The following is a 27,941-nucleotide window of genomic DNA, read 5'->3' as shown; positions in this document are numbered from 1 at the left end:
ATTCCTTTAGTTGCTTAGGCAAAAAAAAAAAACTTGGCATTTTCTTGAATCTCCTCTTTCTCTCACACCTACATCCTGACTTATCAGTAAGTCCTGAGAGCTTTACCTTCAAAATACACCCAGAATCTAATGCCCTTTCACCAATACTGCTCTGGTCCATGCCACCATCACTTCCTACTGGGATTACTGCAGCTGCTTTACACTTGTCCCCCAACACCCCCTTCTCAATATAGTAGTAGGGTGATCTTGTGAAAATGTGTCATTCAGGGCATGTCACATTTTTTTTGCAGAACCCTCCAGATGTCTCTCATCTTACCCAAAGTAAAAACCACAATTCTTACAATGACATGTCAGGCCTTACATGATCTCTCCTTATAGCCCTACCCATTCCTTACCTCTCCAATCTCACCTCTTACCATCCAACACCTTATTCACTTCACTCTAGCCACACTAACCTTTCTTTTCCCTAAACATACGGAGCCTTGATCCCTTTGCGCTTGCTCTTTCCCAGATACATGCTCTGTTGCCTCATTCAGGTCTTGGCTCAAATGTCAGTTTCTCAGGGAGGCCTTCCTTGAGTACTAGTTTTTGTTTTTGTTTTGGGGGGATTTTTTTATGGTAGTATTTTATTCCTCTTCAAGAAAAGCTATTACCTAACATTGATGAACTCTTTTTTTTTGAGACAGAGTCTCACTCTGTCACCCAGGCTGGGGTGCAATGGCATGATCATAGCTCACTGCAATCTCTAAATCCTGGGCTCAAACTCAAGTGAACCTTCCACCTCAGCTTCCTGAGGAGCTAGGACTACAGGTGTGTACCACCACGCTCAGCTAATTTTTTAAATTTTTTGTAGAGGGTCTTGCCATGTTGCCCAGGCTGGTGTTGAACTCCTGGACTCAAGCAATAGGATTAAAAATATCCTCCTGCTTCAGCCTACCGAAGTTCTGGGATTACAGGCGTGAGCCACCATGGGCAGCCAGTCACTAGTTTTGTTTTATTTTATTTTATTTTATTGTATTGTATTGTATTTTATTTTATTTTGTTGTTGTTGTTGTTTTGAGATGGAGTCTTGCTTTGGCACCCAGGCTGGAGTGCCGTGGCACAATCTCAGCTCACTGCAACCTCCGCCTCCCAGGTTCAAGCGATTCTCGTGCCTCAGCCTCCCAAGTAGCTGAGATTATAGGTATGCACCACCACACCTGGCTAATTTTCATATTTTTAGTAGAGACAGGGTTTCACCATGTTGGTCAAGCTGGTCTCAAACTTGTGACCTCAAGTGATCCTTCCACCTTGGCCTCCCACAGTAATCCCCACAGCTGGGATTACAGGTGTGAGCCACCGCACCCAGCCCAGTCACTAGTTTTAAAATCTCCACCACTATCATCTCCAATACTCCTCTTTCAAACCTGCTTTATCTTTTCCCATAGTATTTCTTCATCGAATGTATTACAAAGAGGCAGTATAGCATTATAGTTAAAAAAACAAACTGAAGCCAAATTGCCTGGGATTATATCCCAATTCCACTTCTAAGAGGTAAGATCTTCTCTGTGTTTCGTGTGTGTGTGCGTGTGTATTTAAAGTGGAATGGTTTCTGTCCATTAGAACAGTACTTTGCATATAGTAATATGTGTACACCATTATTATTGTTGTATTACTATTAGTAATGACTAATTAATTTTATTTTCCTTATCTCCCATTGGAATATAAATTCCATGAGAGCAGAGGGGTTTTTCTGTTTATTTATTTATTTATTTATTTTTACTTTCTTCATTGCTGTATTCACAGCTTCTAGAACGGTGCCTAGAACATAGTAGACAGTAAATATTTGTTGATCAAATTATGTTATTTCTGGAGTGATGAGGATAAGAAGGGTCAAGGAAGATGAGGTATATGTGTGCTGTTTAAAACTTTTACAAAGAGAATGTACTCATGTATCCTTGTGCCCCAAAAAGCTTCATAGGCTTGCATGGAAAATAGACATATAGACAAATAAATTACAACACAGGATATTTACAAGATATGGAAGAACGAGCACGTAACTCTAAGGGGAGGGCAATGCAGTTGAGGAAAGCTTCCTAGAGGAGTAATAACGTGAGAGTTGGGTTTTTAAAGATGCGTAGTTCCACCAAACAAAGTATGGGACGGATGGGACAGCCTTCGAATAGTAGGTGCAAAAGCAAAGAACTATGAAACACAGCAGTGGCTCTGAAAACTGCAAGCAGTGGAAGTTGAAAGGAGAGGTGAGGAGCGTTTTCAGTGTTTTGAGCTATTAAAAATTTCATCTTATCCTTCTCCCTTACCCACTCCCATACTCCTAACATCTCCAAGTAAGTGTTTGGCTGTAATTAGGAGCTTATTACTCCATTACGGCAAATATCTTGGGGTTTTTCTCATTATTTTCCTGAAAGTCTTTTCCTATTTTTCTGCTCCCCACAAGTTCCATTTTTTTAATATATTATTATACCACTGTTCAGGTTCTAGATTCCCCTTGGTGTCTTTGGTATAAGAAATTCACATGTAATTTTTACCTGTGGAGTATAGTGAAAAAGAAGGAAGACATATCCTTAAATTATATACACACACACACACATAGTTTTGTTACAGTGTGGTAGCTTTGTTTAGGAAGAGAAACACAGTTGTTCAGCTGAATTATTTTAGTAATATTTTTAATCCTATAAACGTTGGTCTCTAGTCCCTTACCAATGATCTAAGTGAAGAAGCTTGCTTTTCAGTGTGTGACTCAAGACTTCTCAAGGTTGACTTTGTAAAATCAGGGTTGGGGTTCTGCTTTTTTCCACCCACCTTCCTTCTATACATGGAGTCAGGAAAACACCCTTGATGACAGCACAAACCAAAAAAAGCAGTAGCATTAATCCACTCTGTTAGTTTCTGGCACTGCCTCTGTTTATACTCATATTGGATTGTGATTGTGTATCTGTCTCTGAGAGTCCCTTAATGTAGGAATCATAATTAAGGTGTTCATTCGTACACCTAGTTCAACGCCTCGCTCATAATGGATACTCATTAAACATTTGTTGAATTGGATTGAACTGAACTGAATTGAACTGGACTATGGCACCACAGGAGAAGAGGATTTTTGAGTTCACTTTTAAGTGAGATTGGTTTAAAACGAATTTAGAAAGAAAAATTATTCTTTTGTTTTGTTTTTAAACATAATCTAAATTTGGGGTACAGCTACCAATATGTTCATTCCCCATAATTTTTTAAGCATTCTGAGCAATGACTCATCAGAGTCCCCAAATAGATATATATATTTTTAAGTCACAGTGGCCCTAGGAAACAAAATTAGGTTTGGTAAATATAAATAGTAAGTGTGTTCTCATTATAGTCAAGAATGTGGGGTCTTGTTGATATACAGAGGAGGATCTTTATTTCTTCCCTTTGTAGCAGAGTTGGAAATGAACCAAATATCCCCTGATAAATTCCTATAGGGTTTCCCGGCACATTTATTTCATTCTTTCCAGAAGTCACCAAGACTTGTTGTCTTACTGTTAAAAAAAAAAAAAAAAAAACAGTGCTACTTCATTTCCTAACACTTGTTTTCTGACCTCCAATTGTCTCCAGTCCAACTGGCCAAAAAGCCAGGCCAAAGATGTCTGTATTTCCGCAGAGAAACAAATGAACTTAGCTTCTACTCCTTTCCCTCTACTTTGCAATTTTTTCTTTTGCAAAGGAGTTTGGAATTTAAATTCTGCAAGCCCAGAATCTTTCAGTCTAAAACTGCAAAACAATGGTAATAAGATACCTGGTCATTCCTCCAGTCTTCTGTCTTTTAAATATCTGCTCTGAGAGAGAGTCCTGAGCATCCAAATAACTTTCGTTGTCGTTGTTGTTGTTGTTGCTGTTATTGTTGTTGTTGTGACAGCGTGTCACTCCTGTCGCCCAGGCTGGAGTGCAATGGCACGATCGTGGCTCACTGCAACCTCTGCCTCCTGGGCTCAGGCGATTCTCCTGCCTTAGCCTCCCAAGTAGCTGGGACTACAGGCGCCTGTCTAATTTTTGTATTTTTTATAGAGACTGGGTTTCACTATGTTGCCCAGCCTGGTCTCGAACTCCTGGGCTCAAGCGATCCACCCGCCTTCGCCTCCCAAAGTGCTGGGATTATAGCATAAGCCATCGCACCTATCCGTCCAAATAACTTTTATATTATAAAGAAGGCTCTCTTGCCAATGGGTAGCTATTTTATTCATTTACTCAGCATAACTTTATTGGATATCTCTGTGTTAAGCCCTGGAGATCTAAGGTGAGTAAGACTTCTCCCTACCTCCCAAGAAGCTCACAGTCTATCTTGGCAACAATTATACAGTGCTAAGACAGGAGTGGGATAAAGTAATAATAGTAATTAGTTCAGCATGGAGGGGTCTGGAAGGGCTTTACAGAAAAAGTGACATTTATGTATTTATGTATGTATGTATGAATGAGACCATGCCTGGCCAGAAAAGTGACTTTTAATCCTTAGTCTTAAAGAAAAAGGTTCCTGCCAGGTGCAGTGGCTCACACTTGTAATCCCAGCACTTTAGGAGGCTGAAGCAGGTAGATCATCACTTGAAGCCAGGAGTTTGAGACCAGCCTGGCCAACATGGTGAAACCCCTGTCTCTACTAAAACTACGAAAATTAGCCAGCATGGTAGCGCATGCCTGTAATCCCACCTACTCAGGAGGCTGAGGCAAGAGAATCGTTTGAACCTGGGAGGCAGAAGTTGCAGTGAGTCGAGATCGCGCCATTTCAGCAGAGAAAGAACAGCCCTACATTTCAAACATAGGACATAGTAAGAATAACTACTTGAAGTATGAAAGCTCATGACATGTTTAGGAACAGTGAGTTGTTGGGCATGGATGGCATAGAGGCTGCACTCTGAGAGATGGAATAGACGAGTAGGCAGCAGTATTGTATGATGCTGAAAGGCACAGAATCTAGAGCCTGGGTCTGAATCCCAGCTGAGCCACTTACTATCTGTTGTGACCTTGGCAAGTCACTTAACCTCCCCTCTATAGCTTTGCTTCTTCATTTTTTTAAAATGAGGATAATAGTAGCATCTGTTTGACAGGCCTGCAGGCATATATGCATATACATACACATACGGCTTTAAAAAATGCTCAGAACAAAATGAATATAAGTATTCATTATTAGGCCACATTATGGAAGGCCTTGAACTGTACATTTTCCATAAGTAGAAGAAAGGTTTTAAAGCAGAAGAGGAGAGAGTATATAACAGGATAAAATCTGTATTTTGTTTTATTTGTTTGTTTGTTTGTTTGTTTGTTTTTAATTCGAGACAGGGTCTCGCTCTGTTGCCCAGGCTGGTCTCGAACTTCTGGGCTCAAGCAATCCACCCGCCTCAGCCTTCTAAAGTGCTAGGATTACAGACCTGAGCCACTGCACCTGGCCTGTAATCCATATTTTAGAAAAGTAACTCTGGTGCCACTCTGGAGTGTAGATTGGATAAGGAAGAAACTAGAGACAACATACAAGCTCTGAGACAGTTTAAAGAGTATAGATAACAGGTGCTGATGTAACATGGTACTGAGTTAATATAGTGGCCTTGCCCTTAAAAATTCTGGGTTCCCAAATAGAAACTTCAAACTTGAAATGTTAGTCTTAATAGACCTTACAAATTTAATTCTACAAAAAAACAAAATGAAGGCACTGGGGAAGAGCACAGAAGTACTGTCCTTGCAGTATGGATGTTGTAGTGCTCAACTGATGCTTCCAGTCTATACCCAAATGTCAGACCAGTACCTCTTGCCTACTATTCATGATATATTTTCATCTGGTTAGCTGTCCAGAGCAAGACATTCTATTTTTGGAGATGCTTTTGTTTTTTCTTTCAAGTAACCTCAAACTACTTATCAGTTTCCTAGAGGAAGTTCTGGCTTCTGGACTGCACAGCCGAAGCAAGGAGAGCTCTCAAGTCACATCAAGGTCAGCGAGCAGAAGATGAAAAACAGTGGTTGTGGGAAGGGCACAGCTTCCTCTCTCACCCCCACTACAGGCTTTCCCTACTAACCAGAGGTGTTGGAGAGCAGCTTTGGGTTCTGTGCTGGTTGTTAGAACTCATCTCCAGGTAGCCCACAGGTTCGTGGTTGGCACAGACACAAGACTCCCAGAGTTGACCTAACAATAAGTCTGAGCCCATCTCAACCCACTTTTCTCCGGTAGTCTTTATGTATCTGTTAGCACAATCACTTCAGTTATTGATGCATTTTGTTGGGATCTGACTTGGGGAAAGGATTATCAGAGCCTAGAGGGGCTTAAAAAGTAATCATTTGATGTACATACCACATTCCTTGACTTCCTTTCTCTTCCCTTGACCCTTTCTGCTTTTCATTAACCACATTCCTGCATAACTTATTTCTGAAAACCTACCATGTTTCTTTATAGAGCCATCCAAAATTTTTTGTCCCTATATAGCAATTTTCTGTGGCACTGAGAAACCATGTATGACCACAATAAAAATCCATTTTGTGAAAAGATATGAGTGATTTAGTTTTATTTCTTTGGGGCTAATTTTGGGAATTTATGAGGTGGGACATGAGCTGGTTTCACACCGAACATAATGAAGGCATTACCTCTACCTGAAGGATATTTAAAGTATGTCAAGGCAAATAATAAATTCTGGTGTCAATTTCACCTCTCTTGAAAACAGGATAAACTGATAGTATCATTATTGCCAGGAAATTAAGGTATCCTCAAATCATCATAGCAAAAATACCAAAGCACAATCCCTCCCTGGTGTGTATGTGTGTGTGTGTGTGTGTATGTATGTGTAAACTTGTATGTTGATAAATATTCTCTAGCATCAGACAGCGAGGGTCAAATCTATGTCATATTTATATGGCTTTGGGAATGTTATTTAGCCTCTTTGTGGCTCAGCTTTCTCATTTATAAAACAGAACCTTCCTCATAGGATTATAAGAATTAAATAAGATGAGATGATACATGAAAAGTGCTTAAAACACTGGTGTACAATAATCAATAAAATTTAGCTAATAGTAAATAAGATTAATTTCTGTACAGAATCACATGTAAAATGACTGGACTAATCATTTTAATCATTGCACATCTAATCATTGCACTAAAGCAGTTCAAAAAATAGAGGGAAAAGCTGAAAGGTCATTCTGTCCCTCTCTTTTCTCCACTCCTCGCAGCTCTCAGCTGTTTGGGGTTTTTTTGGGGTTTTTTTTTTTTAGTAGAGATGGGGTTTCACTATCTTGGCCAGGATGGTCTTGAACTCCTGACCTCATGATCCACCCGCCTCGGCTTCCCGAAGTGCTGGGATTACAGGCGTGAGCCACCACACCCGGCCTCAGCTGTTGTTTCTTTACGCACACTCATGAAGTAAAATCCAAGCTAAAATCCAAGGTTTTTTTGTTTTTGTTTTTGGCTTTTGTGGGTCCCTTTGGGTAATTTTTTCTTCTTCATTTTTTATAAGTCTTTGGGACAGCCTGCACTTGGGGATGGAGTATTTTAAATGCAGCATTTTACAAGTTATATAGTATTTTAAAATATGAAAAACTCCCTCCTCCAAGCAGGAATATCTGCACTTCTCTTCTTATCGGCAAGATAACACTGTGGAATAAAAAAAGCAAAAACAGAGACCTTCCTTACATCATTTTCCTCATTATTCATCTGCTTCCATTGTGCCTACTCAACCGACAATATCAAGAAGTCTAAGAAATGAGCCCTACTATCAGGGTGTTTGATGTCAGAAGTTGGCATTTCCTTATTAAGAATCAAAGACTCATATTTTTGTGTAGGATTTACAGAGCTGATTCCATTATTACTGGCCCTTTATTTTTGTGCCCTTTAAAAACATCACTTTAATTAAGGTCTTGTATGCTTTTAATAATCCTCTCCCCTGTAAGTGGAAATGCCCTGGTCAAAACCTCTGTGTTCCATTTACTCCACAAAAGCCAAGGATATTTGTTTTTAGACAACTGTGTTTGAATAACAGTTTCCGCCCAGTAAACTTGCAAGCAGTTCACAAGTTTTTATCTCTAATAGTTCCCTTTCTCCCTTAAGTGAAGTTATAAAATATTCTGTTATAGAATACAGCTACTAGCAGTCGCGTCTTATCCTCAGATGTTCTTAGGGAGGTACCCCCATCATGAGGTCCTCCCAGTGTCTTATCTCCACCACAGACAGAAACTGACTGAGTGATTTCTGTGGTTTATGTGTGTGTAGTGTCAAGCTCACTGAGGAACGCTGAGGAGACAGCGCTATAAAAATGTGTAAAGGAACCCATACATTCTCAGATTTCTCACTTAAGCATTGGTCTTTGGAAAACAGTCCGACCTACATCCCAATTCAGGTACCATGAAGTTCACCTGGTGAGACAAATCAGCTTCAAGAATAGGCCAGAGGAAGTGGAAAGGGGTGAGTGACAGGACAAAGGGAGAACAGGTGAAGGAAAGTAGGGGCAGGATCACAGGATGGAGCAGGGCAGAGAAAGAGAGGACGCCAGATATTTATGTAACATCTTAAGAGAGTAGACAGGCAGGGAAGGTTCTGCAGCCCACATGCATCTGCTCTGGAATCTGAAAATTACTTTGGAGGGTTTTTCTTTTTCATTAGCCCCTCTGCCTGATGTTTCACAATGCTCTGGCAGCTATCTGATGCAGCACGAAGGGAACCCTGGACCTCGCATATAGGAGGCACTCAAATATTTGTTCTATCTATCTATCTATCTATCTATCTATCTATCTATCTATCTATTTTTGAGATGGAGTTTCACTCTGTTGCCCAGGCTGGAATGCAGTGGTGCGATCTCGGCTCACTTGCAACCTCTGCCTCCCAGGTTCGAGCAATTCTCCTGCCTCAGCCTCCCAAGTAGCTGGGATGAGAGCGAGTGCCACCACTCCTGGCTAATTTTTTTTTTTTTTTTTTTTTTGTATTTAGTAGAGATGGAGTTTCATCATGTTGGTCAGGCTGGTCTTGAACTTCTGACCTCAAATGATTCATCCACCTCGGCCTCCCAAAGTGCTGGGATTACAGCCGTGCGCCACCACGCGCGGCCCAATATTTGTTGACTACTGGGAAAGGAGGAAGATGGGGCAAATGATGAATTACTTTTTTCCCATAAATCAGAATCTATTTAAATGATAAATCTAAACCACTCATGTGTGTTTGTCCAGCAAACCCTCAAAAAATCGTGCAGGCTATTTCCTCACCAGTACATCTGGACATATTGCTTCCTCATATATGAAGACATCCTGGATTTGCTCATTATTTTTTCATCGCTCTTTAAACAGGGGGTTAGAAAATAGAGACATTGGGAAGGGGACAAGATGGTTTGGGGAACGTGGTGTGTGCACACTCATGCCCATGGGAGGGGGGTTACAAAATCTGAAGAGGAGACTGCAGTCAGGAAGCTTGGATTCTAATCCATTTAGCCAGTAACTTGATGTATAAACTTGGGCAAGTCAGTTGATCTGGCATGCCCTGTTTCCTCATTTTCCAAATGAAAATATTAATACCTAATCTATATACCTTACAAGGTGGCACTAAAAGTGTAAAGAAATGACATATAAGAGCATTTTGAAAGGATAAGGTTCTGTGTCAGTCTAAAATTGTAGAATTAATTGGTATGGTGAATGGAAAGAAGTTGAGAGGAATATCACTGGATTAGGAGGAAAGGTGGGACTGGAAAGGAGAGGGAGCCCCTCCTTCATTTGACATACCAGAAAAAGCCAAAACAGCCTCCACTACTCAAACCACAAATTTAGCCAACACTTTTATCTTGAGACATCTCTGGAAAAAGGATTTTTCCTTTTCCCTGCTCCTCAGTGCCAGGGATTTTTATTCATTTTGTGGTTATTACATGCTTGCCATGTGCCAGGCAATGTGTTTATTAGCTTATTATTTCAAAATTAGCCCTGGAAGACAACACATATCTTCAAAGGACTCTCAGAGGTCATCTCATATCTTCCCCTAACTTTCCTTGTTGATAAAAATGGCAGTTCATCCCTCACCACTTAATATGTGGAGGGATGCGGGCCTAAAGAAATTCAGTGACTTGACCAAAGCCCAGAGTGGTGATGAAACCAATACCTAAGAGTGGGGTTTCTCACTCCCCTTTTCCATCACACATATATATACTGAAAAGACATGAAGTTACTAAGATGTGTCCTGGAGGCTCTGAGGCAGATCTGCTGTAGGAGGGATCAGCAGAGGCTTCCCTAGTCAGGGCATTCTCTGGGCGTTCAGCCCTTCCCTCCACTGGGCTCCAGCGCTGTAGAGAGGATGGGATTTTTACCTATCAGTGCAGCGGGAAAAGATACCCAGGTGGCTGGAACTTATATTGAAAGCCACTTGGTATAAAGGATCATGGTTTGGAGACAGAATTCTATTCCTGCCAGATTGACACTGTGTCTGCAAATCCCTCAGCTATTCTGAGTCTCCGTTTTCTCCCCGTGAGATGGAGATCATAAAATCCGCCTCATCCTTAGGATTATTCTCCTGAGGCTACAATAAGGCCTGAGGCTTTGTACACTGGAAGAAACGTGTATTAATAGCAACTTCTGTCCCACCCCACCCCCCAACAAGTCGATCCCCTCCGGAGCATAAAACTTTTCCCCAGCATCCGACCTGCCCAGGCCACCCTAGCACCTAGGAGCGTGAATTCCTGATGAGAGTTCTGGGCGGCGCGACCTCCAGGCTCCCGCTCTCGTTTTTGTTTTTGGTCAGGGAAGGCGATGCTGTAGAGGCTGAAGATCTCCGGTCTTTACGAATCCGCACATCTCTCCATTATCACCGCGCCCGCCCACTGGGCCCCGGGGCGGCCGGCGACCGGGTCTCTTGGGCTCCGCGTGTCGCCCGAGCCGCCGCGGCGCGAGGGTCCCTGCCCGCTGGGAAGCGGTCTCCGGCCGCTTGGAGGCCGCCTTCTTCCAGCTCCGTGAGTCAGAAACAAAGGCGGGGGGGCGGGGGGAGCGCCCGAGCTGCGGCTCCGCGATTCGCCCTTTATTCTGAACTCGCAACGTCAGCGGCCCGTGGATGGAGCTGCGGGGCGCGGGCTGGGCCGCCCACAGCGCACCGGGCCGGGGGAGCGGCCGCGCTGGGCCGGGCCGGCGGGTGGCGGGGGCGCGCTCGGGGACCCGGGCCGCGTGGGCGCCGGGATGGAGGGCGCCGAGGGGCGGGGAGCGGGCGTGCGTGTGTGTGCGAGTGCGAATGCGAGGGAGGCCGGCCTTGAGTGAAACCGGAGCTACAAAGAAGGGGAGAGTCCGGGAGCGGGAGGGCGCGAGGGAGGAGCAGCGGCGGCGCCGGGGCAGCTCCGACGCCCTCCCGCGGGGAAGGAGCCCCCGCGGAGCCGCCGAGGCCCCGACGCGGGGCCGCCCCTCGGCCCGCAGCCCCGCGCTCGCGCCCGCTGGGAATGATGAAGAAGAACAATTCCGCCAAGCGGGTGAGTGCGCCCGCCCGCCCTGCGGCCGCCGCCGCCGCCGCCTCCGCGCTCAGACGACCCCGGCCCCGTCTGCGCCGCGGCAGCCTGAGAGACACCCGCCCCGGCCGCTCCCCCGCCCCGGCGGCCAGGTCCCCTTGGCCTCGGCCCTGGGCCGGGGCTCTGGGCCCCGCGAGGCGCCGGCGGGGGCTTTTGTTTGTTTACTCGCCTCAGGGGGCTTCAACTTGGCTGAGCTTCCCCCCGACCCGCACCTCCCCCGCCCCTGAGCGCCGGGCGGGCGTTTGCCTAGCGCTCCGCGGTGGCGAGGAGACAATGGGAGAGAAAACCAAAGAAACGCCGTTAGTCCCCGGGCGGCGAGCATGGGGCGGCGGGGACGCAGGGCCTGGAGGGAGCCCGGGAGCCCCTCCGCGCCCGGCCCGCGCCCTTGCCACTCGCAGCCCCGGTTGTTTATTCGGGGGCAGGGAAGGGGAACGGGGGGAGTTCCTTGGAGTGAAAACCTTTCCGAAGTGGGAGCGAACCTGGGGCGCCCCCCGCCCCCGGCCGCAGCCTTCGGAGGAGACGGGGCAGCTGAGGCGGTCGTGAGAGACGGATGGAGAGGAAGCCGCGGCTGGAATCTCCTAACCGCCCGCTTCTCATCTTGTCCTGGGGCAGGGGCCTCAGGATGGAAACCATCAGCCTGCACCGCCCGAGAAGGTCGGCTGGGTCCGGAAATTCTGCGGGAAAGGGATTTTCAGGGAGATTTGGAAAAACCGCTATGTGGTGCTGAAAGGGGACCAGCTCTACATCTCTGAGAAGGAGGTGGGTGCTTCTTGCCTCTTAACTCTCCGTTTTCTCATACCCCCGACTTTGTCACTCCACAAGGGCTCGCCTAGCTTACTCCACCCTCGTTTTGTTCCAAAGGCAAGTTCAGTGGTCTCCTGACTCTCTACCCCCATCTCATCTGCAGAGAAAGGTCACCCTTTAGTGAGAAGACCCGAGTGAGAATTAGAAGTTGAGCTGGCTGCTTACTCAGTGTTTTTTTGTTTGCAAATACCTTTCTAACAATGATAAGCCCCTCCCAAGACGCCCCAGAAGTCCTAAGTGTCCCTTGCTTCCTCCCACCCTAACCGGCCTCCTGAATATAGGATTTATTTTCTTGGTTATTTCTGCTGAAACAGTTTAGCCTATTCACCACCCCTTACTGTCCCCCGACCTTACTCCAGCCAGCCTCCCCTTTCCTGTCTGTGGCAGGAGCGTGCACAGGTCCTGTCCGTGGCGCATCCGCCCTGAATCACAGAAAATACACACGCACCCCGCCGTCTGGCCCCTGTGACCTCGGGTCTGTGAGTGGCAGTTATTTTCGTTGAAGACAGTGTCCCTAACCAGTATGCTCTCTGTTCCCCACCCCCACCCCATTTAAAAAAGGCAAGGAACCCATTTTCTACCCACTTCCTGCCCACTCCCCCCCATTTGTATCAGAAGGGAGAAGAATGGAGTTAAGAACCCCTGTATGTCTTTGGATACCTTTGGCTGTGTATTTAACCATGAAAACCAGTCTACACTGTGTCAAAACCTGAGCTATGATAATTGAATCCAGACCCATCTCCCTTTTTTCCCTAAGTCTTGGGGTCAATAACGTGTGCTAATGTTGAGAAATCAGAATTGCCCCTCCGGTGGTTAGAAGTCACTCCATTCCCTGCCTCTGTGACTATCAGTATAGCCTGGGAGACTGTCCTGTGTACCTGTTAGAGTGGCTCTTCCTCCCGCCCTCACAGGAGGGATTCTGTGTTGCCTCACCCAGAGCTAACTGGGAAGTCCTCCCTGAGTTCTAACCTCTTCTACTTTCTGCAGTAGACACCCTTATTCAGTAGATTATATTTAGGTAAATAAAACCTTTTATGGTATTGAAACAGATACACACACACCCCGAGACAAAGTACTCATCTAGAAGAACATCTACTGAGGCATCTAGGGAAGAACTAAGCTGTGCCACAGCCAAAGAGATCCCTCTTAAGGGTATTAAAACCTAGCTGTTTACACAAAGCTAGGAAGTTGGTGATGGAAAGTCTTAGGAGTGAGGTGAAGGCACTTTTCTTGGTCTGTCACCCAGGCTGGAATGCAGTGGTTCGATCACAGCTCACTGCAACCTCCACCTCCAGGGCTCAAGTGATCCTCCCATCTCATCCTCCGAGTAGCTGGGACTACAGGTGGGTGCCACCATGTCTGGCTAGTTTTTGTATTTTTTGTAGAGACAGTGTTTCGCATTGTTGACCAGGCTGCTCTCAAACTCCTGGCCTCAAGTGGTCCACCAGCCTCAGCCTCCCAAAGTGCTGGGATTACAGATGTGAGCCACCATGCCTGGCCAGGAGGATTTATTTTTAAGAGTTACCGCTGCCCAATCACAAATCCTCCAGAAAGTTTTCTCCACAACTTCCCGGCTTTCTAGTTAAAAAAAAAAAAAAAAAGGCAAGTGTCAAAGTGTATCTCCTGTCTTCCCCGAACTTCTTAATTGCAGGAAACTCTAGTTACCAATCAGGGAGAACTTCCTACAAGTCAGGGAAAACATAATAGTGAAAGGGTAAGAGGAATAAGACATCCATTGCTTGTTTGTATTTGCCCAGAGAGCAGAGTCTGGGGGCAAAAGCATAGTTGATCCTTGCTTGTGAGGAAGAGGTACAGAGACAGGGGAAAGGATGGAATGACCTCAGCCTAGGATGTCTGGTGTCCTATGAGTCAGGACCATCTGACTGGTCATGGAGCCAGCTGTCTCCTGCTGGGAAGGGCACAGGAAAGAGGGACTAGACATATTGATACTACGCTTTTTTAGAGCCAGTTTCCATGCTACAGTGGGCCTGGTTAAAAAGTGAAATTGACAGAGGACTCTGAGCTTTATTCTGCCCACTTGGGAAAAGCCCTAGGGCCAATAGAGTCAAGACAGGGTGTTTTGTTTTGTTTTGTTTTTTAGAGACAGGGTCTCACTGTGTCTCCCACGCTGGAGTGCAGTGTCACAGTCATAACTGCTGCCTTGACCTCCTGGGCTCAAGCAATCCTTCCACCTCAGCCTCCTGAGTAGCTGGGACTACAGGCATGCACCACCACACCCAGCTATTTTTTTTTTTTATTTTTTTGTAGACATGGGGTCTCACTATGTTGCCCAGGCTGGTCTCAAATTCCTGGCTTCAAGTGATCCTCCTGCCTCAACCTCTTGAAATTCTGGGATTATAGGTGTGAACCACAGTGCCTGGACAAGATTTTTTTAAGGCAGAGTATAATCTATATCATTTGCTGTTAATGCAAGAAAATTTATAACCCTATCTCCCAGAATTTTCGCTAATCTTTTTTGTTATTTCCTCTCTTAAAGGCAGGGTCTCCCACAACCACCTCTGCCATAGAATTTCTTCTGTGTTCAATAATAATCATTTTCTTCCTTCTCAGTCAAAGGGCATCCTCTCTCAAAGAGGGCTGACCTTACGGTCACAGGCTGGTGGGGAAGAACAGAAGCTAGACCTTAGACCTCATGGTCAAGGAAATGGTGTTTGGGGCAACTCTTTGGACAGGTGTGGGAAAAAATCCCTTTCTATGGTCAAGGACAAAGAATCAGGGGAAAGGAAGGGTTAATTTGGAAGATGGGTAGTTATAAATGAGACTCTGAGAATTAGATAAGCGTGGGAAAAAAAAAAACAATACGATGGAGAACAAGGCTGCTGGCTTTGTCCATCTTCCCAGGCACTGGAATATACTTGTCCTACTGCTTGTCTCACCCCATCTCCCACCCTCTCCACCCCCACTAAGGGCTAACCTCTGTCAGTGTCTTCTGCTCCCCAGAACTCCTTATCAGTCTGTATGCAAGCCAGAATAACTTCCTTTCCTTCCCTTCCCCTAAGGAAAACAGAGTAAGTTAACTCTCTTCCCCTGGCTACATTCACACACCCAGCACTTTCCTCTCCATGGTTTCTGTACTCTGCTGATAGTCTCAACTCTGGAGAAGGAGGGGGAGAGGAGGGATGATGCATCATCTTACATCCCTGCCCCGTGTTTCTGGGAATTGTTCTTGGACACCCCTTGCCAGCACCTTGTCCTACTTCCACCCATAATCATTCAAGGCCTCTGGCCGCTTTCCAACCCAAAGCCAGAGAACCTGGAAAGTGGGGGGCCCTGGAGGAGCCAAGCCTTGCTGAAACAAATGGAGGTAGATGTATGAGCAGTCACTCACTTGAATCGGGCCATGTGGTCATCTGTCCTCATCTGTCATCAGCCTCCAGGTCCAGCAGCAATTCAGAAGGATGGGCAGATGTAAGACTGTAGATGGTTTGGGTAATGGAAGGGAGAACCATATCCCCACTTCAAGGTTTCCAGGAACCAGGAGGATAGATGAATTCACCTCCATGCACACGAGCCCTATTTCAGAGCTGGGGAAGTTGGGGACTCTTTTGAAAAATAATTTCAGTCAGGGTGGGTGGATGTCATCCAAGGAAGACATGAGGCTACTTTTATCTGTTTAGTTTTAATGAGACAAGTGCTGGTGCTTTTCATTTCTTATCCCAGGAAAACGTGACCAGCTTTTTCCTGAGGTGTTCCAACCCTGGGCTCAAGTCACAGAGGGTGAACAGACTGCGCGGTCTGGGCTTGTAACTAAGTCTCCTCTCTGTAACTTTGGTCTTTGCAAGCCAAACCAAATCCATAAGCCACTGCTTCAGAGTCCCAGAGTTGTAGGAACACCACCTTAGGGGAAAGGAGAAAACATTGTGATCAGTTTCAAATGGACCTGTGAAGAAATGTTCCTTGAGCCGCTTTGCAGTGCTCAGAAAAGGCTAGTTGGGGTTGGAGGATGTCACTAGGAATGCGGCCTTGATGAGACGTTCAGCAGGAGTGCTAAGAGCTAAATGTTGCTTGAAGCTGCTAAAGGTAGAACCAGAGTGCAGGACAGAGACTACAGCAGAAAGGGCTAAGTTTAGATACGAGGAAGAGCTTCCTGCAATAAAGGGGACCCAGGCACTCAAACTAGAATAATGGCAAGAAATCACAGAATACTTTTTTCCAAATCTAAAGTGTAGTCTTCAAGGGAGAGTCTAAGTGCATTCTTGCCTAGAGATAGGGGGATGAAAGAAATGGTTTTTCAGGTCTGGAGGAGCTGGTTTGGATTGTCACAGTACCTTAGAGGGAGGAGGAAAGGGTAGGAACTGTAATTGTAGTTTTCAGCTTCTCTGGACAAACTCAGCAAAGTGAACACAGGGGGCTGCCGTCCTCTGGTGGCAATGCTCCTGAAATGAACAAGGAAGATAAGTCTCTATAATTGTACATACCAGAGAAGGGAGCAAGGTGGGGTGGGAGAGCTATACTGCACACGTGCGAGTGGGGAGGCCAGAGACAGCCCCTCGTTCCCTCCAGACACCCTGATACTGGCCCTGCCTTGATCTTCATTCTGTGGACCATCAAGGGCCATACAGGTCTGTCTTACTGAGGGTGATGGATCAACCATCTACCATGTCCCTTTAAGGACATGAGCCTTTTTAGAACATGTAAGTTGCGTCCTTAAGGAAGAGTGGGGCAATGGGTGAAGAGAGGCATAGTGGGACTCTGGAAATGGCAGCCGGGCTAAGGAGAGTGAAGAGAAGGGATTTAAACAGAAACACACCTGAACATTCAAGACTTGGGGCTGCCCTAGCCGCCTCCTCGATGTGAGGCCTTTGTAGGCTTTGGGCAGGACAGCCCTCTCCTCTCCTGGCATGCCTCCCTCTCCTCAGGCTTCCTCTGCTTCCCAAGATGATCTAAACTAACAGTCTGGGTGGAGGGGCTAAATAATTTTATTCTCCTCACCTCACCCTAACCCTCCCCTAGGTAAAAGATGAGAAAAATATTCAAGAGGTATTTGACCTGAGTGACTATGAGAAGTGTGAAGAGCTCCGGAAGTCCAAGAGCAGGAGCAAGAAAAATCATAGCAAGTTTACTCTTGCCCACTCCAAACAGCCCGGTAACACGGTATGTTTCTCCTGCCACCTTGGCCGCTGCAACATGGACAGGGTTGGAGGGGGCAGGGGAGAACTCCTTACCCTCAACTTCTCTCAGCAGTCTTGGCTCAGAGGCCCTGAATTGCTCTCCTGCTGGCTTTTATCATTTCACCTGAGAATATTGTGGCCATTTCCTTCTTTCCAGGCAAGCCAGCCTTTAACCTGTTCAGCCACAAAGATCATCTCTCTATACATCTCTTTATTTTTCTCTGTCTTATACACACACATCCACACATGTGCATATTTACATCCCTTAGAAGAAAATCCCTGTCCTTGTACCCTGATAGGTGGTTGAAGTTCTGAATCTAATTCATCTTGTTGGAGGGAACCCAGGGAAGTTACTCCTGTCACATTCTATTTCTTCAAACATTGAAAGATTTGTATTTTAATACCTGTCCTTCGTCAGACTTCCTCTGATTATCTCCAATACCATATTAATACTCAGTATCCTTCTTAGCTCTTCCTTGGTCGTTTCTAAAACAACCTCCTAGCTATGCATTTTGCAGGAATAGAAGCTGGGTTTCCTTAAGTTATGGATGACTCTGGAAGCAGAATATCTCTCCTTCCAGGAGCTGGGTCTAAGAAAGTGAGATTATAATCTATTATTTCTTCACTGTCGAGGTGAGGCACCACCTCTAAAACCCTGGCTGAAACAAGAATCTTCCCCTCACAGGCACCCAACCTGATCTTCCTGGCAGTGAGTCCAGAAGAGAAGGAATCGTGGATCAGTGCCCTCAACTCTGCCATCACCCGAGCCAAGAACCGTATCTTGGATGAGGTCAGGGGGCTCACTGTGGGGAGAGGGAGGGAGGCTGGGGCAGAGGGAGCAGCTGTGACCCACTGAAGGGGGAGGATTATTCAGGCCCCATTTACTTGCTCCCCCACCAGCTCTACTTCTTTACCTCCCTTTTAAAAACCTGATGTCTTTCTACCTTCTCTCCAAGTCTCTTCTGACACCTCCTCTTCCCCACTTCATGATGCGGGAGCCAGCCTTGCGTCAGCTTAAAGAGCCCCTTCGTGTCCAGTAAATCCCCTTGCCCATGGATTCATTCAGAAGCCGTGAATGGAGTGGGCACGTGTTCAGGCCTCGGGATGCTGGGTTGGGACACAGAGTCGCTGAAGTGCACTCGTGACTCACAGTACATCTCTTCAGGTCACCGTTGAGGAGGACAGCTATCTTGCCCATCCCACTCGAGACAGGGCAAAAATCCAACACTCCCGCCGCCCCCCAACAAGGGGACATCTAATGGCTGTGGTATGTAAGACTGTAATAAACATTGCCAAAGGGCCAATTCTGTGTCAGTCCATCTCAGACAGAACTGTATGCCACCAGAGGCATTTGTGGGAGGCCTCCTTGATGCCAAGATCAGAGGTGAGGGAAGTCCTTCCACCCCATGCCCCTGCCTGATCTAAATCAAAAGGATTTAGTCAGCACCCATTAGGAGTTCAAAAGTCCTGGCTCCCAGTAATGTTACCCTCTTTTGGAGAAAATGAGTTATACCTACAGGAAAATGAAAACTAAGGCACTTTATGGTGACTGTCTTTATGGGTAACAGCATGTAGTAGTGCAGGCATTTGGAGGAGAAAGGATGACAGTGAGTCCCTGAAACATACAAGGTGCTGGTTTCTTTCATGCTTCTGAGCTCTTAAGTCTTTAGAGAGAGAGGAAGGCAGGTATAGTGCAGAGAACACAGGCTTTGGAGTCCGAACCTGAGTTGGAACTTCACTGTAATCAGCTACCTGTGTGGTTCCCTGAAGTTGCATATCTCCAGCTGTAAAATGAGGCAGTAATCATGCCTGCGTTGAAGAGCTGCTATGAGGAATGACTGAAGCAACATATGTATAACTACATATTTGGTATTGAATACTCATCACTTTTAGTATTCTGGAAATAAGAGAAAAAAGTTTGTAAGGCAAGGGGGCTGAAGTGTGGGGCTCATAGGATGCAGATGGAGGAGGACAGTCATTGTGCCATGGGGAGCGTCCTGTGTGTGTCACACCCGGTTTAATGCTGAGAGTCCACAATACTGAGGAAGAGGACGCCCCTCAGGAAGCTTGTCGTAGAATGGAGAATACAGGAAACAAGCAACAGAAAGTAAATTACAGAAAAAGAAACATTCAAGTCACTATCAAAGGAATAAGAAACAGCACATTCAGTAGGAGGGTTCAGTCAAGAGCAGAGGGCTTTGCCAGGCAGGGTTGCTCACACCTATAATCCCAGTACTTTGGGAGGCTGAGACCGGTGGATCACTTGAGGTCAGGAGTTTGAGACCAACCATGGCTAACATGGTAAAACCCTGCCACTGCTAAAAATACAAAAAAAAAAAAAAAAAGAGCCAGGCGTGGTGGTGCGTACATGTAATCCCAGCTACTTGGGAGGCTGAGGCAGGAGAATCGTTTGAACCAGAAGGTCGAGTTTGCAGTGAGCCAAGATTATGCCACTGCACTCCAGCCTGGGTGACAGAGTAAGACTCTGTCTCTAAAAAAACTACTTCTCGGCCGGGCGCGGTGGCTCAAGCCTGTAATCCCAGCACTTTGGGAGGCCGAGACGGGCGGATCACGAGATCAGGAGATCGAGACCCTCCTGGCTAACACGGTGAAACCTCGTCTCTACTAAAAAATACAAAAAACTAGCCGGGCGAGGTGGCGGGCGCCTGTAGCCCCAGCTACTCGGGAGGCTGAGGCAGGAGAATGGCTTAAACCTGGGAGGCGGAGCTTGCAGTGAGCTGAGATCCGGCCACTGCACTCCAGCCTGGGCGACAGAGCGAGACTCTGTCTCAAAAAAAAAAAAAAAAAAAAAAAAAACTACTTCTCATTCAGGGAAGGCTTGTAGAGGAAAATGATCACAGCCTGCATCTTTTAGGCAGTCATTCTGAAAATCCCTCCTGAAGACAGCTTTCCCCTCTCATTTCCCCCTTGCTCCACAGGCTTCCACCTCTACCTCGGATGGAATGCTGACCTTGGACCTGATCCAAGAGGAAGACCCTTCCCCTGAGGAACCAGCCTCTTGTGCTGAGAGTTTTCGGGTTGACCTGGACAAGTCTGTGGCCCAGCTGGCAGGGAGCCGACGGAGAGCAGACTCAGACCGCATCCAGCCCTCCGCAGACCGGGCAAGCAGCCTCTCCCGACCTTGGGAAAAACCAGACAAAGGGGCCACCTACACCCCCCAGGCACCCAAGAAGTTGACACCCACAGAGAAGGGCCGCTGCGCCTCCCTGGAGGAGATCCTATCTCAGCGGGACGCTGCCCCTGCCCGCACCCTCCAGCTCCAGGCTGAGGAACCCCCAACCCCTGCCCCCCCACACCCGGGGCAGCTGTCCCGGATCCAGGACCTGGTAGCAAGGAAACTGGAGAAGACTCAGGAGCTTCTGGCAGAGGTTCAGGGACTGGGAGATGGGAAGCGAAAGGCCAAGGACCCCCCTCGGTCTCCGCCGGATTCTGAGTCAGAGCAGCTGCTGTTGGAGACAGAACGGCTGCTGGGAGAGGCGTCATCAAATTGGAGCCAGGCAAAGAGGGTGCTGCAGGAGGTCAGAGAGCTGAGAGACCTGTACAGACAGATGGACCTGCAGACCCCCGACTCCCACCTCAGACAGACCACCCCGCACAGTCAGTACCGGAAGAGCCTGATGTGAGGGCAGGGTGGGGTCTGGAACTCGTCGGGTTGGACAGACTCTTATCTCCGTGTTGCTGGATAAAGCTTTTTTATTTACCTCAATCAAAAAAAGAAAACAAAAATGAGCTCATTGCTCTTGCTGATGCCTGACCCCACTACAAACCTTCTTTCCCCACCTATTTTCCATATCCCCTTCAGGTTTGAGGAAGTGACCCTGTAGCAGTAGTAGGAAGTTTTCACCCAGCCAGAGAGAGAGAAGGTGCAGAAAAGACATAGTCTGATCACTCCACACACCGCCCGCCCCCAAGACGGCACAGGGAGTCCACTGCTGCTCCCAAGGATACAGTGGGCTTCTAAGCTTAGAGCAGGAGGGGGACGAGGGTGTTTTCTATTATGTCCCACCCCAGGCTGTCAGTTTGAGGGTGAAGTTTCTTTCAGCTGCCCAACTCTAGTTGCAGGGATGTGGAGGCCATTGCCACCTGTCCATGAAATTTATCCCAGCCCCGAGGAGGATTTGTGGAATTAAAATCTTCCCCAGCCAGACACTGGCTTCTCTTTCCTAGCAGTCTCTGATTGAGATCGAGCTGCCTGGATTTTCTTACATCAGGCGTTTCTTCCCTTCATCTTCCATACCCTTCCCAACATTGACTCAAAGATCCAAGTTTGTCGGGCACAGTGGCTCACGCCTGTAATCCCAACACTTTGGGAGGCCAAGGTGGGTGAATCACCTGAGGTCAGGAGTTTGAGACCAGCCTGACCAACATGATGAAACCCCGTCTCTACTGAAAGTACAAAAAATTAGCCAGGAGTGGTGGTGGGCACCTGTAATCCCAGCTATGCGAGAGGCTGAGACAGGAGAATCACTTGAACCTGGAAGGCAGAGGTTGCAGCAAGCCAAGATCATGCCATTGCACTCCAGCCTGGGCAACAAGCAAAACTCCGTCTCAAAAAAAAAAAAAGATCCAACCTTGGGTGGATGAGACTAGTTTCATTATTTGATTCAGGGCCCTAGCACAGGGGAACTAGAGACAGATCCCACAGAAGAACTGAACTAAGAATGAAACTGATTTGTGATGCAAGCTGGGTGGGATGAAGGGGAAAACCAAACATGTGTCCAAGTTCCTCTTTCGGCCAAGCTAAGGTTTCCTGTAGCCTCCCCCTCCATCAAACCTCTTGTATCACTAAGCAAGCCCCCACTTTAGAAAAGCATCTGGATGCCCATGCCAGCACTCTCCCAGCCACCTCTGAAGTTGACAGGCTTCCCAACATTCTTGCCTGTGGTAGGTCCCACACAACTCACTGTTCGCTCTTTCCTCAGAAGTGTGTGAGATCAGGTTTAGTAACAGTGGTGAGGTCCCGAGAAGAGCTGTGAAGGGAATAATTTGATTTTGGGAAAGAAGGGGACAGAGCCTCATGAATCAAGTAAATGGAGGGTTAAAAACCACTTTGAAGTGTGCCCTGCCAGCTGCTTGATCCTCCAAGAGCAGCGGGGCTTCACTAGAGATGGGGGGAGGCACAAACGGGGCCAAGTTGCATATAGACCTGGCCATGAGGCTGCCCCGAAGATGGGATAGGAGGAAGAGGGGGAAAAACCCTGTGGGAGAAACAGACCCTTCAATCCCCATTCTTCCGCTCTGACGTCACTCCTACAACCCATGGAAGCAAAATGGTTGGGGCGGAGGGGGGCTCTCTCCCCTTCTTTCCAGAAATCATCTCTTTCCTTCACAACTCTTCTCTGGACCTTATCACTGCTATTAAACCATCCCTAGGGCAGAGGAATTCTTGTTCTCTCTAGTCCCTTGCCACTCTGTCATGGAGATTTTCCCCAGCTCTAGATTGTAGTTACCTAGCCTCTTCCTTGAGGAATGTGTGTCCCAGTTGAGTAAGGGAAAGCATGCAAGAGTGCCACCTTCATGTCTCTGTGGTCTCCTGGGGTATGAGGTGAGGACCCAGGCTTCCAGACATCCTGTCCTCCAAATAGCTACACTCTCCACGACCCTAAGCATGGTCAGCAGAGCCATCCGTTGTCACAGGTATTGAAGTCTAAGCTAGAATTATGCTTTCTTTTTACAAGTCTCTATCTTTGTATTTTGCCAGCATTTTTCCTTTTCTTTTTTTCTTCCTTGTTGCTCCCACATAATGAGGAAAGAAGACAAAAGCACAAATGACATATGTATCCCAACATGTCAATTATCTGTGGCTCCCAGGGGAGCCAGAAGATGGAGGGAGACACTAGAGAGGAGAGTGACAGCTGAGGGAAGCAGAAAAGAAAGATCGGGGACCTCACGACAGTAAGAGAAGAGCTGGGCACTGTGCTCCCAGGCTTCAGGCTCCAAAACCAACAGCTTCCAGTTCTCCAACAGTTACTGGAACATCCAGGCCATAGGGTGGTGAAGTGAGCCCAGCTTTGAAGCCAAATGAATCTGGATTCAAATTCTAACTCTGTTAATTCTTGATTATGAGGCTCTGGGCAAGGCACATGCCTTCCGAATATTAGTTTTTTTCATTTGCAAGCTGCAGAGCTATTGGATGGGTGAGGACAATATGGAAAATGCCTGTCAGTCAGAAAGTGACGGCTGCAGCTACTGTTACTGGTTTGACTCTGGGCAGTGGGCCGCTAGCTCAGGTGGAAGGACCACAGTGTGAATGAGGCCTCTGGTGTGGGGTCAGTCACTGTCACTTAGCTAGATCCAGGCCACAGGCTGTGCCTGACCCCTCTCTCTTCAGAGGAGAGAGCACACCAGGTACTGTGCTGAAGGCTAGAGCCAGAAGGGGGGATGAAAGCATCATCCCTGGTCTTCAAGAACTTTAGAGCTTAGCATGGAGCCAGGCTTCCCACTAGAAAAATTGCTTAAGGTGCACCCTTGTGGTAGGCTGCTGGCATGAGTTCTGTTGAAGCATTTGTGTTGAACCTGGGCACTGTGACAGGAGGATGGGAAGGTGCTTACGGTTTCTTTCCCTTCCTCCCAGCGCCTCTCTTCCCTCACTCCATCATTCCAGCCCCTCTGCCTGCGATATTTCCCTTCGTGCCCGGAGTAACTGTGATGCGTGGCAAATGGGTGGCTCCGTAGCTGTGTGGGGCAACTTTCTCAGGGCACAGCTGCCCCGAGACGCTTTCAGGGTGCACTTATTCTCCCTCCCTTCCTCCTCCCAACTGCTCTGCTCCCTTCTCTTCTTACACAGATGAAGCAAAGGGAAGCACCCTCTGGAGGCCCGAGGATGGGGAGACGGGGGGAACCCAGGACACAGAGGTGAGATGGGGTGAGGGGTAGAGGCAGGTAAAGAAGGAAATCTTAATTCGCATTTCAGTGACATTTTCCTCAACTTTTCCTGTCCTTCCCCATCAGGTTGTTAGCCAGGGGCCTGAGGAGGGATGAAGGAACTGCAGTCCCGGCTCCCTCCGTCAGGAAGAATGTCTGGGGTGTTGGCCTGGAACGCTGATGAGTTGATTTCCTGCTATTTCCACAGCATAGGTTGACCAGGGAGAAAAGAAAAGTGCAAATTTCTGTAACTCCTGCCCTGCTTCTCACAAACCATGCGGTGCTGAGCTTAGAGCTCTGTCCCTGAGGAAACAGCTCTCGCCTTCCTTTGCCAGCCGCTCTCCCAACCTCTCTGCCAGTAGTAAATTTGCCTCATTCTCCCAGGAATTGAGTCTCTAAGAATCTCTCCCCTATCTAAACCTCACAGGCAAGCAGTCCCAGCTCCCTTCTGCAACCCTCAGGCTCGGCTACTGCCCGCCATCCCCCACTTCGTCACTCCCTTCCCTATGCTGGGTTCCTTTCTCTCTGCTTTCTTACTACCTCCCTGTCTCCCAACAGAAGCAGCCAATCCCCAGCCTGCTCTAGAGCCACGCCATATATGGAGAGGTTGGAAAGAAACCCGAGTAAATGCGGGAGCGAAACACACACACACACACACACACACACACAAAATCATACACGTTCATGCACACACTCAGGCATACACATGCATGCACACAGCAGAGTTTGACTGCCTTTCTGCACGTGACGCTGTGTCTGTCTCTGTGTGTGACACAAGTCCCACCATTCCTCCCCTGGCTCACCCCACCCACAGAATGAGGAGCCTGTTTGCTATTCCCCACCTTTAGTCATGCCCCAGGAGATCATCACTCCAACCCGTTGCCTCTGACCTAGATTCCCTGCACTAATTACAAGCCTAACGAGATCTAACAAACACCCAACTTAGCACAGCTGAGACCCTCGAGGTCAATTAGTGCAGCCCAGCTCTGCTCAGGAAATGAGAGATAGAGCCAGAAAGTCTTGTACGTGGCCCACCCCAACCTCACCCCAACCCTAGGGTCGGAAGCAAGGATGGGGAGAATGCAAAAATTAGCAGGACCAGTTTAAAACATGATTTTGGAGGCTTAATAAGTATGAAGAACACACTTGTTAAGTGCATTAAGGTTGGGGAGCAATTGGAAAATACAGATTCCCAACTCCTCCTAAACTATCAGAAGTGTAGAGGCTGGTGCAGCTACAGAAACCATGGACATAAGGCGGCTTTCATAAGGACTTAATATGAGGAAAAGGAACTCATAGAAAAGCAAGTAGCACTAGAACTCTTGACCTGTGTCATGGTCTCCGATGCCGAATCCCTTCTCCTCTTTGCTTCCTGCTATGGGCAAGTTGGGGTTATCACCCCTGTCCTTCCTGCTGGTTTGGGACGGCTCAGAAATCACCCCTTTCTTTCAAAAATACTAGGCTCATGCCGGTTCTTGCTTTCCCTTCTTCCAGATATTAAAGCCATGACAGCAAACAGCCCCTTTCTCCTAAGGTTCCTGACTTCAGGTGGCAAAACAAGGCAATGGCATAGTCTCCTGTCCTATGTCCTTGGCATGCAGGTCAGTTGTCCTAATACCATCCCTAATGTTTTTGGCTCTATCAAGGTTGGGAGGCAGGGAGGAGAACACTAGTGGAATGCTCTGTGCACAAACAGGGAAGTGGACTCAAAAACACAATGTTCCTCTTCCCCCAGCCTCCACCCAGCTCTGGCTGCAGAGGGCCGCACTCCACCATTACTGCGCCTCATGCACAGTCCAGACTTATACAGCAGCTGGAAACCCTGAGGGCAAGACGATTCCGAGAAGTACCAAATCTGTATGTTGATATGTTGTCCCAAATTTATTTCTCCAGCCTAAATTTCCCTCTCTAGCACTTAGAGCTAAGTGCCAACTTAACATCTTTACCTGGGTATCTAACATGCATCTTAAATGTACAATAAATGTAATAGATGACTAGATAATGATCCTCAGTGAACCAGCCCCCCTCCATGCTCCTTTGCAATATGAGTTCGCTGTTTCTCCCTTTTGAGTTGCTCTCTCTTCAACTGCTGCTTGAATCTGGGTTTGCCGGTGACTTGTTTTGCCCAGTAGAACAAAGAACATGCACTGTGTACGTTCCAGCGCCTAGGCCTTAAAGGGTCTTGTAGTTTCCACACTTTTACTCTCTTAAAAGTCAGGTGCTTATAAGAAGCCTGGGCGAGCATCCTTGCTATGAGACCGTGAAACCACATGGATCTGTCCCAACATCTAAGCCTCCAGTCAGACACAGCTGGAGCAGCACACAAGCAAGACCAGAGACTAGCTGCTCAGTCAGCCCCCAGAACTGTGAGAAACTAACAAACCATTGCTGTCTTAAGTCACTAGGTTTTGGGGTGGTTTGTTACTCAGCAACAGATACTATAACAAAGATTGTTTCTTGGAAGTGGGATGCTGCCCTCACTAAAACCTGAAGCAAGTGGCATTGATCTTAGGACCCAGCAGCAGACAGCCTAGAAGGGCAGCAAGGAGACTGTTACAGAGTCTGGATGAACAGGGAGAAAACTGCTCTCAGAGACGGGAGAAAGACCACCCATGTTATATGGTGGTAGAATCATTCCCAAAACTGTCACCTGTGGTGTCTTGGGAGCTAGAAAATATACCTAATAAATTTGTTGGAGGTAGCTAAAGAGACTTCCAGGCAGAATGTTAGAAGTAGCAATAGGCTTTTCTTAGCTGTGATTGATAAGGTATTGCAGGAAAGAGGAACTGAAAAAGGAACTTTTCAGTTTGCAAGCAGAATTTGATGGAAAAATAATAGAGCCCGGAACAGTCTCCAGCAAGAAAAACTTTCACCGGTGGTAATTTATGAGAATGAGCTAATGACAGGGACCACCTGGCCAGTGAAACGATTCAGGCCTTTGAAAAGTACAGAGGTAAATTGTACCCCATAAGGATGTGCAATTACAGTGTGTCCATTTTTAACATTAAAATTAAAACACACCAAAAATGCACAGGAGAACAAAGCACACAGTGACAAAGGAATTGGCTGTTACTCAGTTGCACTGGTATCGTACAGAGAGAAAGAAAGGCAGTTAGCAAACAACTGAAACTAAGTGTGAGGGCCAGGGGCTTCTTTGGTAGCAATGGAAGAGCAGTAAAAGATAGAACTCAGAAATTGATAGCAACCAGGAGCTTCAAAAACTAGCACCCCACTGAGGCTGAGGCAGGTAGCTAGAACCCTTAGCCAAGGTAGATTCGCCCTGTCAAGATCAAGGCCCTGGCTGAGAAAACTTGGGCTGGGATTCCAACACACAGAATGGGGACATCTGGTACGTTGGATGGTGGCGATCCCTGAAAATTTTGGTTCCCAGAATCCTCTGACCCTACATACCCTGCTAAGAGGACCCACCCCTCTCTGTTAAGAGCCAGCACCACCTGCTGCCCAGGAAAGGCAACGCAGAGATCTCTCCCTGAAACATAACAGGAGTGTCCCTCCAGATCAGCCCCATCTCCTCTTCTGGCTGCCAGAATAACTGGGCATAAGTCACAATGTAATTCAGAGCCAAGAACATGCTGGGCTTTACAAGGAAGAAAGGAACTAAACCCAGCATGTAGGAGCAGGAGCAGGGGAGGTGCCCATGGAC

The 27,941-nt window shown here is 47.2% G+C and overlaps 2 protein-coding genes across 4 annotated transcripts in view; both read left to right on the top strand.

Annotated features, from left to right (window-relative positions):
* The window catches only part of VPS45 (vacuolar protein sorting 45 homolog), an 81,681-nt gene extending 75,188 nt beyond the window's left edge, over window positions 1-6,493 (top strand). The window contains exon 15 of one of the 2 annotated variants that reach the window (XM_010387282.2): window positions 5,876-6,493. In XM_010387282.2, coding sequence (XP_010385584.1) covers window positions 5,876-5,963 — 88 coding nt within the window. In that variant the 3' untranslated portion in view covers window positions 5,964-6,493. The remainder of the gene's footprint in view (window positions 1-5,875) is intronic. The other variant, XM_010387283.2, reaches the window with a different exon arrangement.
* A 3,853-nt stretch (window positions 6,494-10,346) lies between these two features.
* PLEKHO1 (pleckstrin homology domain containing O1) lies at window positions 10,347-21,560 on the top strand. Of its 2 annotated transcripts, none has more exons than XM_030935561.1 (6): window positions 10,347-10,916; window positions 12,069-12,215; window positions 17,235-17,375; window positions 18,078-18,182; window positions 18,558-18,659; window positions 20,332-21,560. In XM_030935561.1, the coding sequence occupies exons 1-6, from the start codon at window positions 10,650-10,652 to the stop codon at window positions 21,034-21,036; spliced, it is 1,467 nt and encodes a 488-aa protein (XP_030791421.1). In that variant the 5' UTR covers window positions 10,347-10,649; the 3' UTR covers window positions 21,037-21,560. The 2 variants fall into 2 exon arrangements, with proteins under 2 accessions (XP_030791421.1, XP_010385582.1); XM_010387280.2 differs by lacking the exon at window positions 10,347-10,916 and adding an exon at window positions 11,016-11,420.
* The last annotated feature ends 6,381 nt before the right edge of the window (window positions 21,561-27,941 follow it).

This window comes from Rhinopithecus roxellana, chromosome 8 (assembly GCF_007565055.1).
Source record: "Rhinopithecus roxellana isolate Shanxi Qingling chromosome 8, ASM756505v1, whole genome shotgun sequence".
Classification (NCBI taxonomy): Eukaryota; Metazoa; Chordata; class Mammalia; order Primates; family Cercopithecidae; genus Rhinopithecus; species Rhinopithecus roxellana.
Note: the sequence above shows the minus strand (reverse complement) of the source record. Positions and strands in the feature narration are given on the sequence as shown.

Coding starts and splice junctions, on each gene's coding strand:
- PLEKHO1 (XM_030935561.1), top strand. CDS start 10,650: ATGAGAGTTCTGGGCGGCGCGACCTCCAGGCTCCCGCTCTCGTTTTTG. Junction 10,917..12,068: donor GGCCGCCTTCTTCCAGCTCC/GTGAGTCAGAAA, acceptor GTCCTGGGGCAG/GGGCCTCAGGATGGAAACCA. Junction 18,183..18,557: donor AGAACCGTATCTTGGATGAG/GTCAGGGGGCTC, acceptor ACATCTCTTCAG/GTCACCGTTGAGGAGGACAG.